Source organism: Triturus cristatus, chromosome 5_2, assembly GCF_964204655.1.
Source record: "Triturus cristatus chromosome 5_2, aTriCri1.1, whole genome shotgun sequence".
Lineage (NCBI taxonomy): Eukaryota > Metazoa > Chordata > Amphibia > Caudata > Salamandridae > Triturus > Triturus cristatus.
In genome coordinates, this window is record NC_140588.1 from 728,121,175 (window position 1) to 728,138,243 (window position 17,069).

General features: G+C 47.1%; 1 protein-coding gene across 2 annotated transcripts in view; it reads left to right on the forward strand.

Moving 5' to 3' along the window:
* The window catches only part of BRWD3 (bromodomain and WD repeat domain containing 3), a 1,513,493-nt gene that overhangs the window by 1,059,427 nt on the left and 436,997 nt on the right, over positions 1-17,069 (forward strand). For both annotated transcript variants that reach the window (XM_085607835.1, XM_085607833.1), the window contains one exon: positions 12,819-12,880. In XM_085607835.1, coding sequence (XP_085463961.1) covers positions 12,819-12,880 — 62 coding nt within the window. The remainder of the gene's footprint in view (positions 1-12,818; positions 12,881-17,069) is intronic.

Sequence of the window (17,069 nt, forward strand, 5' to 3'; positions counted from 1 at the left end):
CTCTTAAGATTGCTTTCCTGGTAGCCATCACTTCTGCTAGAAGGGGGAGTGAGCTCCAGGCCCTTTCTTCTAAACCTCCTTTCCTGTCTGTCCATCCGGACATGGTGTTTCTCAGGACCCGTCCATTCTTTCTTCCTAAGGTGGTCACTGCCTTCCACATCGGGCAGACCATTACTTAGCCCACCTTCTTTCCGCATCCTTCAAAGGAGGAAGAGAGGCTTCAATATCTGGACCCAAAACCTGCGCTCTCTTTCTATCTGAATCGCAAAAAACCAGTTCCGGTTACCAACTCTTTGTTGGCTACGTGGGCGCCAAGAAAGGTCGGGTCGTACACAAACGCTCGATTTGTCATTTTGTGTATTAAGGCATGCTATTCTCTGGCTGAAAAGGAGCCTCTGGTTGGGCTACGCACTCATTCCACCAGGGCGACAGCAGCCACTTCTGCCTTGGGAAGAGGAGTTCCTCTAAATGACATCTGTCAGGCGGCCACGTGTGCATCACGCACACGTTTACTAAACACTACTGCCTGGATAGCCAAGTCCGGAGAGACGGCTTCTTTGGCTGTTCTGTTCTCCAGGACTTTCTGGTGTGATCTTGGTTCACAGACTCACCACCGGGGTTGGTATTGCTGGGGTATCTATTCTAAGGTAAGGAATCTATAACAAACGTGTTTCTTTCAGATGAACAAGTTACTTACCTTCGGGAACAATATATCTGTAAGAAACATTAGTTAGTTATAGGTACCTTACTGCCCCACCCATCCTACCCGTTCTGCTAACTGATTTCTAGGGTTAAGGATGTCCTTTCAGGGCCCTAAGTTTGTGAACCAGTGGTTAGTGTGTTGCATGGCTCTGCATTTCTTGCGCCGAAAGTCGTGTACAGAACTGACGTTGGCGCGTGAGGGCGGCGTCTAAGTAGCTACCGTGTCGTCATCCCGGCGACCACGACGCCGACGACGGACGCGGAGCTGACCGACGCCACCTTCCGACGTGCAGAGGTACTGATGAGGTAAAAACTTTCCGGATCCAGTCTGACGCCTGGGGGCAATTCTAAGGTAAAGAATTACACCCAGGAGTCAGAGTAAGGTAAGGAATCTATAACTAACTGTTTCTTACAGATATATTGTTAACAAAGGTAAGTAACATGTTCATTTGACAAGGAACATCGCTTTGGCCCCCAGGTGGACACAGTCATTAAAAAGGACGCAGAGGTTGCAAAACCAATGGAAGCTCTACAAACACACACCTATAGAGGTTCCTTTCATAAACCCAATTTTAAACAAGGGGCAAGGACAGCTACCACAGATACCTCTGGTTCGCAATATAAAACTCCAGGACAAACTTCAACAGCTAAATCCTTGTACACAGGTTCTTACAGAGGTAACAATTTTAAAGGCAGAGGGAACAATACACATTCCTCAAATACCAACAATAAACAATGTCTCCTCTACCTTTCCTCCACAACACCAAACACAAGTTGGGGTCGTCTTCCACAATTTCTCCAAAACTGGAAGTTAATTACAACAGAAGGGTCTTAGACATTATCCAATATGGTTATTGTCTGGAACTCATAACAACTCCTCCAAATATTCCACCTCACGCAAACAAACTATCCATGCAACACCACATTTTTCTACAACAAGAAATAACAGCTTTATTGCAAAAAGGAGCAATTTCGCAGGACAGAAGTGTATTCACTATACTTGGTTATTCCCCAAAAAGATGGATCTCTCAGGCCCATTCTGGATCTCAGACCACTAAATCATTACATAATACCAGAACATTTCCATATGATCACTCTTCAAAAGATCATCTCTTTATTAGAAAAAGGAGACTTCATTGCAAACTTAGATCTAAACAATGCCTATTTCATATATAAATTCATCCTGCACACACAAAATACCTCAGATTTCTAATTCAGGGAAATCATTATCAGTTCAAAGTTCTTCCCTTTGGAATCACTACAGCACCAAGAGTATTCACAAAGTGCTTAGCAGTTGTGGCAGCACATCTGCGCAGGGAAAACATTAATGTCCTCTCTTATCTCGACGACTAGCTAATCAAAGCAAATACATTCATACTGTTCAAACAACACTAGATTTACTACATCAACTAGGGTTCACTGTCAACCTACAAAAATCTCATCTACAGCCAGTTACTACTCAAGCATTTCTAGGGGCCACGCTCAACACAAATCTAGACAGAATACACAATATACTAACCTTAATTCAACAATTTCAAATAGGAACTCACATTCCAGCCAAAATAATTATCAGACTTTTAGGCATGATGACATCTTGTATTTACATAGTCCCACATGCCAGACTTAACATGAAACCCCACCACAATCTCTCTCCTATCAGTGTACTCAGTCACTGGGACAACTTCACGATCTAATGTTGGCAAACAGTTGCACATATCACTCTGCAATGGTGAAATCCACAAATTTTATCCAAAGGATGGCAGTTTCAAGACCCAGTTCTACAAATTACTCCAACAAAAGATGCATCTCTAACAGGATGGGGAGCACATCTCCACAACCTTACTATTCAGGGACCATGGGATTCCAAACACAAGAATCTCCATATCAATCACCTTAAGCTGCAAGCTGTTCATCTAGCGATCAAAACCTTCCTAATTCACCTACAACACAAAGTTGTCCTTATTCAAACAGACAAAATGACAACAATGTATTTATTTATAAAAACAGGGGGGGCACACTCTCCAATTATCACACTTTGCTCAGAAAATAATGAAATTAGCAATACACCTCAACATTAGTTTATTAGCAGAACATGTCCCAGGAACAAGCAATCAGATTGCGGACTTTCTGATCAGATCACAACAAGTCCACAAATGTGAAATTCACCCCAATGTTCTTCACCATACTTTCACAAATGGGGATTCCCAGAGATAGACCTGTTTGCTACAATAAAAAACGTGAAAAGTGCACACTTTGCAACAGATATCACCACCATCAGTCGAAAGGCAATGCTCTATGGATGAACTGGTCAGGGGAATTTGCATATGCTTTTCTACCTCTCCCACTACTTCCATTAGTGGTCAGGAAATTCATGCAAACATTGCTCACCATGATAGTAATAGCTCCCATGTGGGCTCGACAACTGTGGTTCTCAACACTCATGGAACTATCTCTAGACCCACACTAGAAGCTTCACCTCAACCCGCACCTTCTCATGCAGAACCATGGAACATTAAGACATCCCAATCCCAAAGAAATTAATCTTGCAATTTTGTTCCTGAAGTCTTAGAGATTGGATACTTAAAGGCTCGTAAATCAACTGCAAGGCAATGTTATGCAGCAAAACGGAAACGTTTTGTTATATTCTATCACAAACAAAATGTTAATCCTCTTCAAGCAAGGACACAAACACTTATTTTATACCTACTGCATTTACCAACTGCTGGATTAGCATATGCTTCTACAAGATTACATCTTGCAGCTATTGCCGCATATCTCCTTAACAGTCAACACATATCAGTGTTTAAAATTCCTGTTATGAAAGCTTTCATGGAGGGACTTAAAATAATAATTGCCCCAAGACTTCCACCTGCCCCAGCATGGAATTTAAACAATGTTCTAACAAGATTAATGGGTCCTCCTTTTGAACCATTACATTCTTGTCAGTTGCAATATCTTTAATGGAAACTTGCTTTTTTAATTGCTGTTTCTTCTCTTAGAAGAGTCAGCGAAATTCAGGCATTAACCCTAGAAGAGCCCATCTTTCAACTACACAAGTATACAGTAGTGCTTAGAACTAACCCTTAATTTCTACTATAAGTGGCATGTCCAGTCATCCAGTCATACTGGAACGGCATCGCCAAACAACTGGAGAGGGCCGGGGGGAAGAAACTAACGGCCACCCCGCAACTGTGCCTGATTAATATATGGGACGCCACTGACTTTAATCAGACTGAGAAAACACGGGTTTCACTGGGATGGGCAATCGCCAAACACAACATTGCACAGAAATGGGGGACAGGGGAGATGCCATGAATTAGAGATTGGGATGTTGACATGGACAGAGCCATGGTTGCCGAAAAAGACGTATTTAAATACAGAGGATGAGCCAAAAAATGGGATCGTAAGTGGGCAGCATGGAATACATATAAAGGGGATATTTGCCTGTCTCCAACAGTGGAGCTGCGCTGTAGTGAGGCCGATATGCATGAAACCTTTACTGCTGCAGAAGGGTTGTCAGAATAATTAGTCTAAGTGTTATGTATGCGTAAATTATTAATTCATACTGATTGTATAACTAAATGTATGTCGAGACTAGAAGGCATTGCTTTGCTGTTTGTGGTATTTATCAATAAAAACAGTTTATTGAAAAAAAAAAGATATTCTCCCAAAAGTAGTTTCCAGTTTTCATATTAATCAATTCATTGAGATACCTGTGTTTTCCCCACAACCAGATACAGTTGCAGAAAGGGCATTACACACTTTAGATGTAAAAAGGGCATTAATGTATTACATTGAAAGGACTAAATTTTGGAAAACTAAACAATTGTTAGTTGCCTTTGCACCTCCTCGTTTAGGGATAGCGATTTCTAAATCCGGTATTTCAAGATGGAAGTTAAATGCATACAGACATGCTATGCAAAGGCAAAACAACTTTTACCTGTAACACCAAAAGCACACTCCACTAGAAAATTGGAGCTTCTGTGGCTTTTTTAGGAAACATTCATAAGACTCTTTTGCAGACAACTGCAATCCCCACAAGTTAACTACTACATAGGAGGAGGGACTGCTTTACAGTCAATGCAAAGCATGTGTATCTATAGCATACATGCCTCGAATGGATTGTTACCTACCCTGTAAGCATCTGTTCTTGGCATGTAGGGCTGTAGATTCACATGCGCCATCCCTCCTCCCCAAATTCTTGTGTAAATTGCAGTTCATATATTTTATCTCATACTAACTCATGGCCATCTCACTGCTTACATACACAGCATTCTTTTTTTTTTTTTCTTCTTTTTTTTGTTCCAAAACCTTTATTTTGTAAAGCAGTGACACAGCTATTCAGCCGACAACCCGGAGGTACGGCAGCTTTAGAAACACAACACATGCGAGCGTCCACATTTCACTGACAGGGAAGTCAAAGGTTCTGTTTTAAATAAACACAAATCCAAACCTAAACACAAGCAAGGCGATAATTACTATAAGCACCAAAAGGGTTCCCACCAGGGGGAGCGAGCCCCATTTCGTCCAACAGCCACAGGTTTATAGTAAGGGAAAGGAGGGGAATTCAGGGACTCAAGAGGACAAACACATATCAGCAAGGAGGTCAAAGCCGGAAAAAAAGGCTAAGGGGAGAGCTGCTCCTCGGGCGGGTCCGGGTCTGGGGGCAGGCATATGCCCCCTCTGTACTGGTTCCATCGCCCCCATACAGAGTGCCATTTCCGAGGGCGCCCTCGAGCACAATACACTGTCTTCTCCCTAAACATGCTCCAATCCATGTTTTCCATCCACGCTGTCAATGTAGGTGGCCTATTAGAGCCCCACAGACGTGCGATGTCGCGCTTGGCCACCATATTCCCTAGGGTCACCCATTGAGTCTGTGCCGCGTCGTGGTCAGTAGGACCCCAAACATTCAGGAGACAGCACCGCGCCTCAGGCTGCATGACGATGCCCGTCACCTCCCCCTTCACCTTGTGAACTCGCCTCCAAAACTCCATGATCGCACCGCATTCCCAAATAATATGTAGGAAGGTGCCCACCATACCACAGCCTCTCTTACATAAGCCCTCCTCAGAGAAACCCATATGAACCAGCCTAGGCCCCGTCACGTAGACCCTATGGAGTATTTTAAGCTGCACCAGCCGCAGGCGCGCGGGGATCGCGACCTCTTTGGGAGAAGAAACTGCATACTGCCAATCCTCATCATCCAGTTCAAGGCCATCCCTGATCCATTGGTCGCGCAACCCTAGAAGAAGATCCGCCCGAACATTAATAAGTTTCTTATAAATGAGCGAGATCGTACTCTCTGGCATATGGCCATCCAGGATCCGGTCCTCTAACGGGGAGGACTCGGGCACCTTCTCCCCTGCTACCAGGACTGACCGCAAGGCGTGGCACACTTGGGCGTAGCGGAAGAACTCCGAGTTCCCTAGCTCATATTCCTTCTGCAGCTCCTCGAATGACTTTATCCTACCCTTAACCAGAAGGTCTCCAACCCTGGATATACCGATCAGGTCCCACTTCGCAAACCCTTTTGTATGCCAAAGCTTTCCCAGAATATCGGAGTCAAACAGAGGGGTGGCAGGGGTAAGCTTACCCCTCCAGCCCAGTGAATCCGTCGCCACCTTCCATACATGCACGGCCACCCTGGTGGGCCCCGTAAGGGTTAAGTCCGACGACTTCGAGTGCAACGCTCTGTGGTAATTACCCCCACGCAGCAACCATCGGTCCATGGCGAAGCCGGGGCTCAGCGCCGGACCATATACACCATGGTTAATCGCGCTCAACTGGGTGGCCCAATAATAACGTCGAATGTCTGGAAGCGCGATACCACCGTCGTACCACGGGAGCGTCAACTTAGCAATCGCTATACGCGGACGCCCTTCCCACAATAGCGCGTGCTGGTGGCTTTCGACCTCACGGAAGTAGCTGGCCGGGACCAAGTCAAGGGTATTCTGCAGGGCATAGAGGAGACGGGGGAGAGACATCATTTTGAACAAAGCGGCACGGCCAAGGAGGGAAAGCGGCAACCGCCGCCAACCCGCCATGTCCCGCCGCAAACGTGCCAAGGGAGGGAGCAAGTTCTTCTCGTATCGTAAAATGGGGTCGGTGGAAATATAGATCCCCAAGTACAAAAAGCCCTGCTGGGCTATCTGGATCGGGCAGTTGCGCGGGACAGGCGGGACATCCCCACACAGGACGTACAAGTATGACTTACCCCAATTAATGACAAGACCAGAGTTCCTACCGAAAGAAGTCAAGACGTCACAGACCACTATCATAGATTTCTTAGGCGAGGCGAGATATTGCAGAATATCGTCGGCGTAAAGTGAAATACGGTCTTCGTGGTCAGGTGACCAACGAATCCCACGTATATCCGGGTGCCATCGTATCCACGCCGCCAGCGGCTCAAGAGTAAGGGCGAACAACAACGGAGACAGGGGACAGCCCTGCCGGGTGCCTCTCCCGAGTTCGAACGGTGCCGACGCCTGCCCGTTCACCACGACGCTAGCAAGAGGCCCCTCATAGAGCAACCTCACCCAGCCTACAAATCCAGGCCCAAAGCCGAACTTGGCTAGCACAGCCCACAGGTATGCCCACTCCACCGTATCGAAGGCCATCGTGGCATCGAGGGACGCCACAATAGCTGGCTCCCGCATCGTGCCCGTCCTAGCAATCACTCCATGGAGGCGTCTAAGATTCAGTGCAGTGTTACGGTGCGGGATAAAGCCCGACTGATCCGGGTGGATCAAGTCGCCAAGCACCCGGACCAGGCGGGTAGCAAGGATCTTAGCAAGGATTTTCGGCTCGGCGTTGAGAAGTGATATCGGCCGATAGGAGCCACACTTGTCCCGGGGCTTACCATCTTTATGTATTACCACAATCGTCGCCAGCCGTTGATCGAGCGGAAGAAACCCATTCACCCGCGCCTCCACGTACATGGCGCGCAGGTGAGGAGCCAACTTATCCGGATGGAGCTTGTACAGCTCAATCGGCAAACCATTTGGGCCCGAAGCCTTACCGGAGCGCAGCGCACGGATAGCACACGCCACTTCGTCTACAGTTATATCCCCATCAAGGTCGTCCCTATCAATGGCAGAAAGGCAGGGCAGAGTGATGTCACGCAGAAGGTCACACGAGTCCTCAGTTGGCCTGTCCGAGACCGAGGTGTATACCGTACGAAAATAGTCCGAGAAACACTGAACTATACCGTCGGGGTCAGTGACAACCTCTCCCCCATCCGTCGACAACTCCGGCACCACGCGATTAACAGGCTCTTTTTTATCCAACCACGCCAGCAATTTCCCGGCCTTATCGCCAACATCGTACAATCGACCCTGCTGCTCCCTATTGAGGGTCTTGGCAGCGTTCGTCACCTGGTCCCTATATTCCAATTGCTTCAAGCTCAAATTATGCAGTGTGGCCGTTGCAACATCCTCTTCCAAGGCCACTTCTAAAGCCGCTATCTCGTCCTCTACTTGTGTCACCTCGGCGTCTCTCCGCCGCTTGGCGGCCACTACCAAGGAAAGGGCCTCCCCTCTCAATACAGTCTTAAAAGCTTCCCACAGGGACACTGCAGATTCAACTGAACCCTGATTTTCTTGAAAATAGTGGTCAACTGTCTTCAGCAACGCACTGCGCAGCTTGGGGTCACGAAAGTACCAGAGGTTAATGGGAGCCACCCTGCCCCCCACCACCCGGCCACTATCAAGACGGGCCCACACCGGTGAATGATCAGATATGCCCCGTGCCATGTGCCTAGCCTCAGACACCAAAGAGGCGTGGGCAGCCAGAGTGAGCAAGTAATCAATCCGAGAGAGACTCCCGTGGGCCCCGGAATGAAAGGTATATTGTCTCTGAGTGGGGTGCCGTAGCCTCCAACAATCTACCAGACCAAAAGTATCTATAAAGTCGGGAAGCCACTTCTGAGCACCCCCGGTGTCTCTGGGCGGGTGCCTATCGAGCATTCCAGAACCAACCGCATTGAAGTCTCCTCCCACTACTAGCATCCCTTCGGGGAGTTCCAACAAGGCCTTGCCCAGATCAGCAAACGTGGAGGCCTGCAGGGCTGGAGGGACATAAACAGAAAACAGAAACCAATACCAACGTTCTGCCCTCCCACCTCCCCGCCACAGCCACAAAGCGCCCCCTGTCATCAGCAATGGTGGAGTCAACCTCAAATGGTAGGGAAGCTCTAACGAGTATGCCCGCACCCCTGGAGCCCGTGGAGAACCCCGAGTGAGCAATGAATTTGTAACCCTTTCTGTTAAGTGCATAACACATATTCCCTATAAGGTGGGTCTCCTGCAGGAGGACCACATCTGGCGAGGTCCGTTTCAAGAATTGCAGGACTATCCCCCGTTTAATACGATCCCCTAAGCCATTAACATTCCAGCTAATTATGTTTAAGCCCCTATCCCCCATCCCTGAACATAAAGAGACCTCCACCCCCCCCCGGAGAACCACGATCGGACAATACTGACAACCATTGCTACAACCCCCAACAACAACCCCCACATCCCGAATCCCCCCCCTTCCCTGCACCCCTGCGTCAGCTTACAAAGCCCCCCCAACTTGCAGTGTGCCTGTCGCCCTATCAAAAAACAAGTCTACAAAAAGTACCCCAAGGGAGGAAAGAGCTCCTATCTTCCCCCCGCCGCCCTCCCATTACTGCAGTAAGGTGCGAGTCACTGTCCGGAGCTGAGTCAAAAACAAGCCGACACCGGAGATATCACTTCTGGCCATCTCGGTCGCCTTCCGCTCCATCCACGCTGTCCCGGCCAGGCTGTCGCCGCGGGAGCGCATCCAACCAGTCCCCTGCCATGTCCGGTGATTCGAAGAAGAAAGTCCGATCTTCATACACCACACGTAGCCTGGCGGGGAAAAGCATGGCATACCTCAGGTCCATCTCCCGAAGCCGCCGCTTCACCCCCAAAAAACTTTGCCTCTGTTTCTGCACCATCTGGGTGAAGTCAGGATAGAAGCTCACGGAGGCATTCTGAAAAGGCACCGCGCCTGTCACCCTCGATGCTTGCAGGATAGCGTCTCGATCCCGAAAATTAAAGATCCGGGCTACAATCGGCCGCGGGGGGGCTCCCACCTTAGGCCGTCCGCCAGGCACTCGGTGAGCCCGCTCCACCGCAAAAAACCTGCCGAGGCCCTTAGGCGCAAGATGATTCACCACCAAATCCTCGACAAGTAAATCCACGGAGAGCTCCTCTGAAGTTTCCGGGACCCCAATAAGGCGCACATTGTTGCGCCGGGCCCGACCTTCAAAGTCTTCAAGCCGGCGGGCGGAGAGGTCATTCGCGGTTCGTAACTTACGAACCTCAGCCTGGAGTTCCGAGATATCGTCCGCGAGGCCAGTAGTCTTGAGGTCCAGAGACTTGACCCGCTCATTGGTTTTGCCCAGGTCCGCGCGAATCAAGTTGACATCTACCAAAATTGTGTCCACCTTGTGCGCCAGGGCCTCAAACTGTCGCCCGATCGAAGTTTACATCCCATCTATCGCCCCCTTGATATCCTGCAATGATAACTCCGAAGCTGGGGGCGAATCGGCCTTCTGTGCTTCCAGCGACTGTCCCGATCCACCAGGCGACCCTTTCTGCTGGGCATAACGATCCATATTGTTGGATTGGGTATAGCCTCCCCGCCTGGTAGTCTTGGACTTCGACCTGTCTGCCTCCGATTTGGTCGACATCTCGAACTGCAGGACGATCAGTTGCAAAGGGACGTCCCTCACTCAGCTAGTGGAGACAGGGTCAACCCGGACTTCAGCAGCCAGTCAGGACCAAGCGGAGGTCTTCCAGACAACAGAGGACCTGCATGAGGCACTCCCAACCCAGTGCGAACAAAGGGCGAGAAAGCGAAAGTGAAAGTGCAGCAGCATCCGTCCGTCAGTTCACGCCTCCCTAGGCCGCTGTTGTTCAATTAGTGGCCGGGCATCCTGCCAACGCAAGCCCCTGGCATCCTTCGGAGGTAGGCCGCAATCTTCCGCCATGCACATTTTCGGTCCCCGGTGGGCGATCTCAGCCCGGGCAACGTCAATCGCCCCAGCTGTGACTCGTCTGCAGGATTCCGTACATGAAATTCAGGATTTAGGACAGGATGATTGCCGGAGGGCACGAGGGTAGCGGGAGCTCAAGGCTCACGCGGCCATCTTGGTCAAGCGCTAGGCTCCTCCCCCCCATACACAGCATTCTTAACATTCTCACCTACCCACGGCAAAACAATTTGAAGAAGGCGTTTACGACCATGCGTAGTATTCCCAAGAAGAGGAGTCACACAGCCACGTGACACGAAAATGTCTTGGAACAAAAACAACTTGTAATCATCCAAACCCAACACTAAATTGTGGACTTATGCAAAGCGTGCGAATCTACAGCACTACATGCCAATAACAGATGCTTACAGGGTAAGTACCTAACGTCTTGGTTCCTTGTTATGAGGGTCTAGTTTCATTCTGCTTTCTCAAGCCTCATTATTCCTGGCTTTATCACCCTAAAAGGTTTTTCTGTCGTGCGTCCACACACAAGTTGCTTTTATCCTGGCACAAGTACAGTCAAAGTTTGGCTGTTCTAATGGCTTGAATCCAAGCCTGTCGAAGTACAATTTCAGTAGACGTTAGATTGTCCCAAATGCTGTTGGTCACTAAGCAGTGCATTGTGGTTTGGGCGGTTTAGAGTTTATTGGAAAAATCCATTAAGGTACTCTTTCTGGCCCATAAATAATTTTATGGCCATGTACTTACTTTAGTTTAGTTAATATCATGCTTATGCCTTCCCAATGGACCAGATTGTTTTACTTGGTCTATCATCTTACCTTGGAAATACCTCATTTTCATCTTGACAGAATGGATGGTTAACATATTTCTATTCAGGCATCTAAGTTATGGAATACTTTAATTGTGTTTGTGTGCTCATCCTCAACACTTTCTTTAAACCGAGGCAAACCGGTCACTTTTCTGTCTCAGTTCGTTCATTACTGCTCATATTAGAAAACCTTTATGTGATATAGTGTTTTAGAAATATTGATTAACATAGCATGTGGATGCCTTACTCAAGGGCACAACTGTACATGATACGACATTGCCCTTTGGATACCATTTTGTATGCTGTAATGTTACTCATTTCGCAAGGTATTCTCCTCTGGATGGCATCAGTGGTCTTTATAACATGGTTGTTTGAGGTGCTCAAAGCTAACACCCAGACGTGGGTCCCTTGTTCACTTTGCCACTGGATTCAAGCTAGCCTGGCTGATGAGGGGTGTTACCCCGAAACAAGTCCCAGGATGCTTGTTTCCGGTCCAGGGAAGACTTGACTTGGCAGTTCGGGCTGGGCTGTTCCCATGAGGCACAGGGTCAAGACTGATTTGCATATAGCTGGGTCTGAACTGAGGTGGTGAAGTGAGCTAAAGAATGATGATGCATTCAACCCAGATCTGTGACTGGGGGTGAATGTCTGAAAAGTTTCAGCACTCCGTCCATCATCTCCTTGTGTTTGCTTTGTTTGAGGTGATCCTCAGAGTAACCACTTGTTCTATACCCCGCATACCAGTAAGCACAATGTCATAGACCTCTGGTTTTGAGATAAGTTTGGCCAGGTCATGTTGAAGAGCAGTTATGGTTAAGCTTACATTCTTGATCTTTCAGCCCTCATCCTCACAACTTTTATATGAATAGCCCACAGTTTCAGCTAATCAAATTGTTTTGTGCATATCCTTGTGATGATAGGTGTAAGAATGGATATTGATAATGCAGAGGAGAGGGCTAAGCTTGTGGTTGGGGGCGAGGGTGTGATATTGCTTCACACAAGCACTTGTTTGTCTGTTGTTCCTTGGACTGGTTCTTGAATTCTTTGAGTGGTTGAAACCTCCAGAAGATGATTGGGAGGCAGAAAAAAATAAACTAGAATGAAACACTTCTTAATAGCAGTTTGCATTTTCTATTTGTCAATGTTTGCGCTCTGTCTGGGATTTTACGCTAATAATTTTGAAATCAAAAACCAAAATTAAGAACTATTTAATGACATTTTGTCCAAACAGTCGTCTCTAATTCTGCTAATTAATATCTTGAGATGTGTATCAAGTTTTTGTATTTTTTAATTTATATTTTATAGTTGGGACAATAATGAACAGGAAAATATGAGCCCATGGGACATGGAACCGATACCACAAGAATGTAAGTATGCATTTCAAAATCTTTTTATGTAGGATGAAAAGGTTTAATGCAATCTGTGTCAGATGCCATGCTTAATATTAACATTAAAAAGGGTTGTAACATTTATGTAGTGCCATATGCAATTGAAGGTTTTAGTTTTTCTTTTCCCTAAACCTGGTCTACTTGGACATGTTGTGCACGTTCACTCCTCTCTAGATATGTTGCATACTTTCTCTCCTCTATATCTTGTGAGTTTTAATGTAGATTTGTTCTTTGTATATGAAGTCTTTTCAACCTCCTAATTTTTTTATAATATGTACTTCCCTGATTTATACACAGACACAAAAGAGTGTCACCAGGCACCTGACTGGATCTGAAAGACTTTAAAGCGTAGCTACTCTGCGCTGGTATGTGGTATCGTTTGTCTCCATGTCAGCCCTGCTCCACTCTGGAAGTCAAGGCTGGAGCTGTATATGTTCACCACCCAAGTGCGCTGACATCAGTTCTCCTGTTTCTTTGTGTTTATACATAGATCCTGAACCAAATTCTACTTTTCCTTGTCAGTTCACTAGTTTTTTCTGATTAAGTTCATCTCCATTGCGCAACTGAACATACCCCATTCTAAAACTACAGGGTATAAGCCTTGTAGGGACATCTGCAAACAGGTGTCAGTAACGGATCCCTACTGGACATGTGTTTGCTGTCTGGGTTCCAAGTCATGCAAAAAGTGTGCCTTTATTCACCCGAAAGTGATTCGCCATCCTGAAGCCAAGGTGTATGTTGCCGAACACTGTTATGTAAGTCAAGTTCTTGCTCACAGTTAAGACTATAGAACCTTCTATGCAGTCAACACCAGCTGTTTGCTAGGTAGGTACTCCCATACATTAAGGGATTCTGTTGCAGAGGTCTTACTTGCAAGCCCAGAGAATTCCATTCCAACTTGGCTCAAACCATTCAGGATGTCCAGAACGTGTCCAGAAATGTCATAGAGCCAGGTCTGGGCACAATCAACTGTTTAGACAGAGAAGTTGGAACTGGCATGGTGTTACGGTTTCCCACGTGGATAAGATTTAGAAGTTTCTCCAGTGACGTCCAGATGTCCCTCTCGGATATGCCTTTTGACGGATCTCACCTCTTTGTCGAGAAGGAGGACTCCATCCTAGAGCGCTTCAAAGGAAGTAGAGCCACAGCATGGTCCCTCTGTCTTTACACACCTGCAAGGCAGTTTTACAAAGTGTTTCTCCCCTTTGGAAGCATCACCAGGGATTTCACTGAAAGTGAACAAGGCCCACCTCCCCAACAACAGGCACCCAGATCCTTTTATGGTTCGGTTAGAGGATTCAACAGACAGTGCCCAGACCTCAGTTCCCTGCCGCTCCAGCAGGAATCTTAAACCTGCTTTAGTTTGCCCTTAGCGGCACATAGGCATCCTGTGGGAGGCAGGATCAGTCATTTTTGCACAAGTGGCAGAAAATAAGATCTGACAGAAGGGTCCTGCAAATAGTCCAGTGGGGCTCGAAATGTCGAAAAGAAGACGTCGAGAGAGGTAAGAGAACCGTGGACCTCAAAAAAAGTAGATGAGTCTCGAAAAACAGACTCAAGGGCCTCGAAAGGAGCCTCAGTGTTTAAGCTCTCGACGGCCGCCATTGCATCCAGAGAGAAACACTCATTTGGATCCTTAGACAAGGACTCCGTAATGGCAAAGACCCTCGAAAGATCTAAGGCGTCGAAAGACGGTCAAGGAAAGGACGCTTCGACGTCAAAAGAAGAGAGGTCAAAACAGGTTTCGACTGCTGTAAAGACACCGTCGACCGTGAAGAGAAATGCAGAAAATCTCGACTCTGAAACTCACGCGCCTGAGATCGAGAAGAAAAAGAAGAGTCTAGAAGCAAAAATGGTGAATATTTCGCAAAGAAAAAAGGAGTTAGATGAAAGCTGGGAGCAATTCAAGATACCACCGTGAACTTCGACAGAGGTAGAAAAAAGCGTTGAGAAGCTACAGCCTCCCATTGACACCTGAACCGCTCGAGGAGCAAAAAGAAGAGGAGTTTGTTTTCAGAGAAGACGACGAACAGGCTTATGTGGGCTCAAAAACCTCGGAGGTTCAATACCTACAATGGTAAGACCTCGGTGCCGAATCCCCAGAAGAGGCTGTGGATACCTTTCCTTCGAGGCCTTCACCTCCAAACGACATTAGGATGTACAACCAAGTCATCAAAAAGGCTGCAGGCACCTCTGGAGTACAGCTTGAGGAAGAAAAACCACAATCATGTTTTCTAATCGAGACTCTAATGCCTACACAATCAAGAACCAATTCCTTCCTATGCAGCCAAGTGTACTCGATCAGGGAAAAGAGGCATTTAAGAAGCCTGCCACATGTAAGGCAGTCACACCAAGAGGAGAGAAAAAATACAAACTCTGCTCCAAGGACCCTATTTACCTCAAGGGGTCAGTGGCAGCTGGCTCCATCATAACAGCCACTGCCAGGAAAAGGGCCGATGTACCAACCACCAGTGGTCCACCACCAGACAAGGAAAGCAAGAGGATTGACCTGATGGGGAGAAAGGTGTAGAGAAGTGCGGCAAATCAATGGCGTATAGCAAAATCAAATGTATTGCTCAACAAACATGCATACCAGCACTGGGAGGAGGTAGGAGAGCTACTAAAGCACCTACCAGAACCATTCCAAAGAAGGACAAGCCACTTAGTAGAGGAAGGAAAAAACATTGCAAATACATACTTAAAATCTTTACTAGATCCGCAGAACCATCAAGCAGGCAGATGATGATTGGCATCACCGAAAGAAGGTACACATGGTTACGGATCTCAGGTTTCAAACCAGAGGTACAGAACAATATACTGAACTCACTGTTCAATGGTGAACAGCTGTTTAGAAGCGAAGTGGACGACAAACTAAAACAAATAAAAAGGACAAAGAAACTGCAAGGTCCATGGGCGCTCTGCAATTCAGAGGAATGCGTAGAGACACCCCCTCAAGAGATCTGCGGGCAGAGGTAACCAACACCCTACAACCTCTCACCAGGCATATCAGCGGGGTTACCACGGGGTAAACAAAGAGCAACAACAAAATTGGCTGTCCCAGCAAGGACGACAATCCTTTCGAGGACGCCCTCCGGGATGAGCCCTTCCACAAAGAGGGGGAGCACCAACGACGACTAAGTGACTGCGTTCCAAGCAGTACACACACCCAAAGCACATCACGGAGTGTGCCCGCAATGCAACATCAAATAAACAAACAGTTCCCCCACCATACTACACCAGTAGGAGGCAAGTTAAAGTACTTTCTCCACAAACGGAGAGAGATCACTTCAGACAAATGGATTTTAAGCATAATACAGTACAGATACTGTATAGAGCTAATCAAACAACCTCCAAACAAAGGCTCAAAAAGGTTAAAACAATTCAAACAAAGAAGTTACTCTGCTCTTCCAAGAAGTACAAGAATTACAAGCCAAAGAGGCAAAAGAACAAGTACCACACAAGGAAAGAAACAAATTAATGTATTCCACATACTTCCTAATTTCAAAGATAGACGGCTCACTGCGTCCAATATTAGACCTCAGATTTCTCAACAAATTCATAAAGACTCAAAGGTTCAAAATGACATCACTGCAAGAGGTGATTCCCTCAATTGCAAGGAGGAGACTACATGGCAACCATAGACTTAAAGGATGCCTACTTGCACATTCCCATGAACAAAAAACACAAGAGGCTATTAAGATTTGTGATCAACAAAACACACTACCAGTTCAAAGTGCTAGCACCAAGAGTGTTCACAAAGTGCCTAGCAGCGGTGGCCACTCATCTAAGAAGACAAGGAATCCATGTGTACCTGTACTTAGACGATCGATGGATACATATGCCTGTGGATTCCTCACCTTTTGAATTACCCCTGCGACAGCATTCCACGGAAACCTTTCCCTAGCTCTCCCACGTCGACGGGGACGTCACAATGACACGGCTCTGCTGGCGACTCCGTCTGACGTCATCGGAGCCACAAATAGACCTCGTCGGCGTACTGACGTCGGTTCCCTTTTTTCCGCGCTGATGACGCATAGCGGTTTCCTGGGACTCTCCATTATAGTTACTTTGTTTCTGCTGTTTCCTTTGGCAGTGCAATGCCGTCGGAAGAAGTTAGGGTTTAAACCTTGTAGAGAATATGGGGGCTAAATGTCGATCACGGACCCCC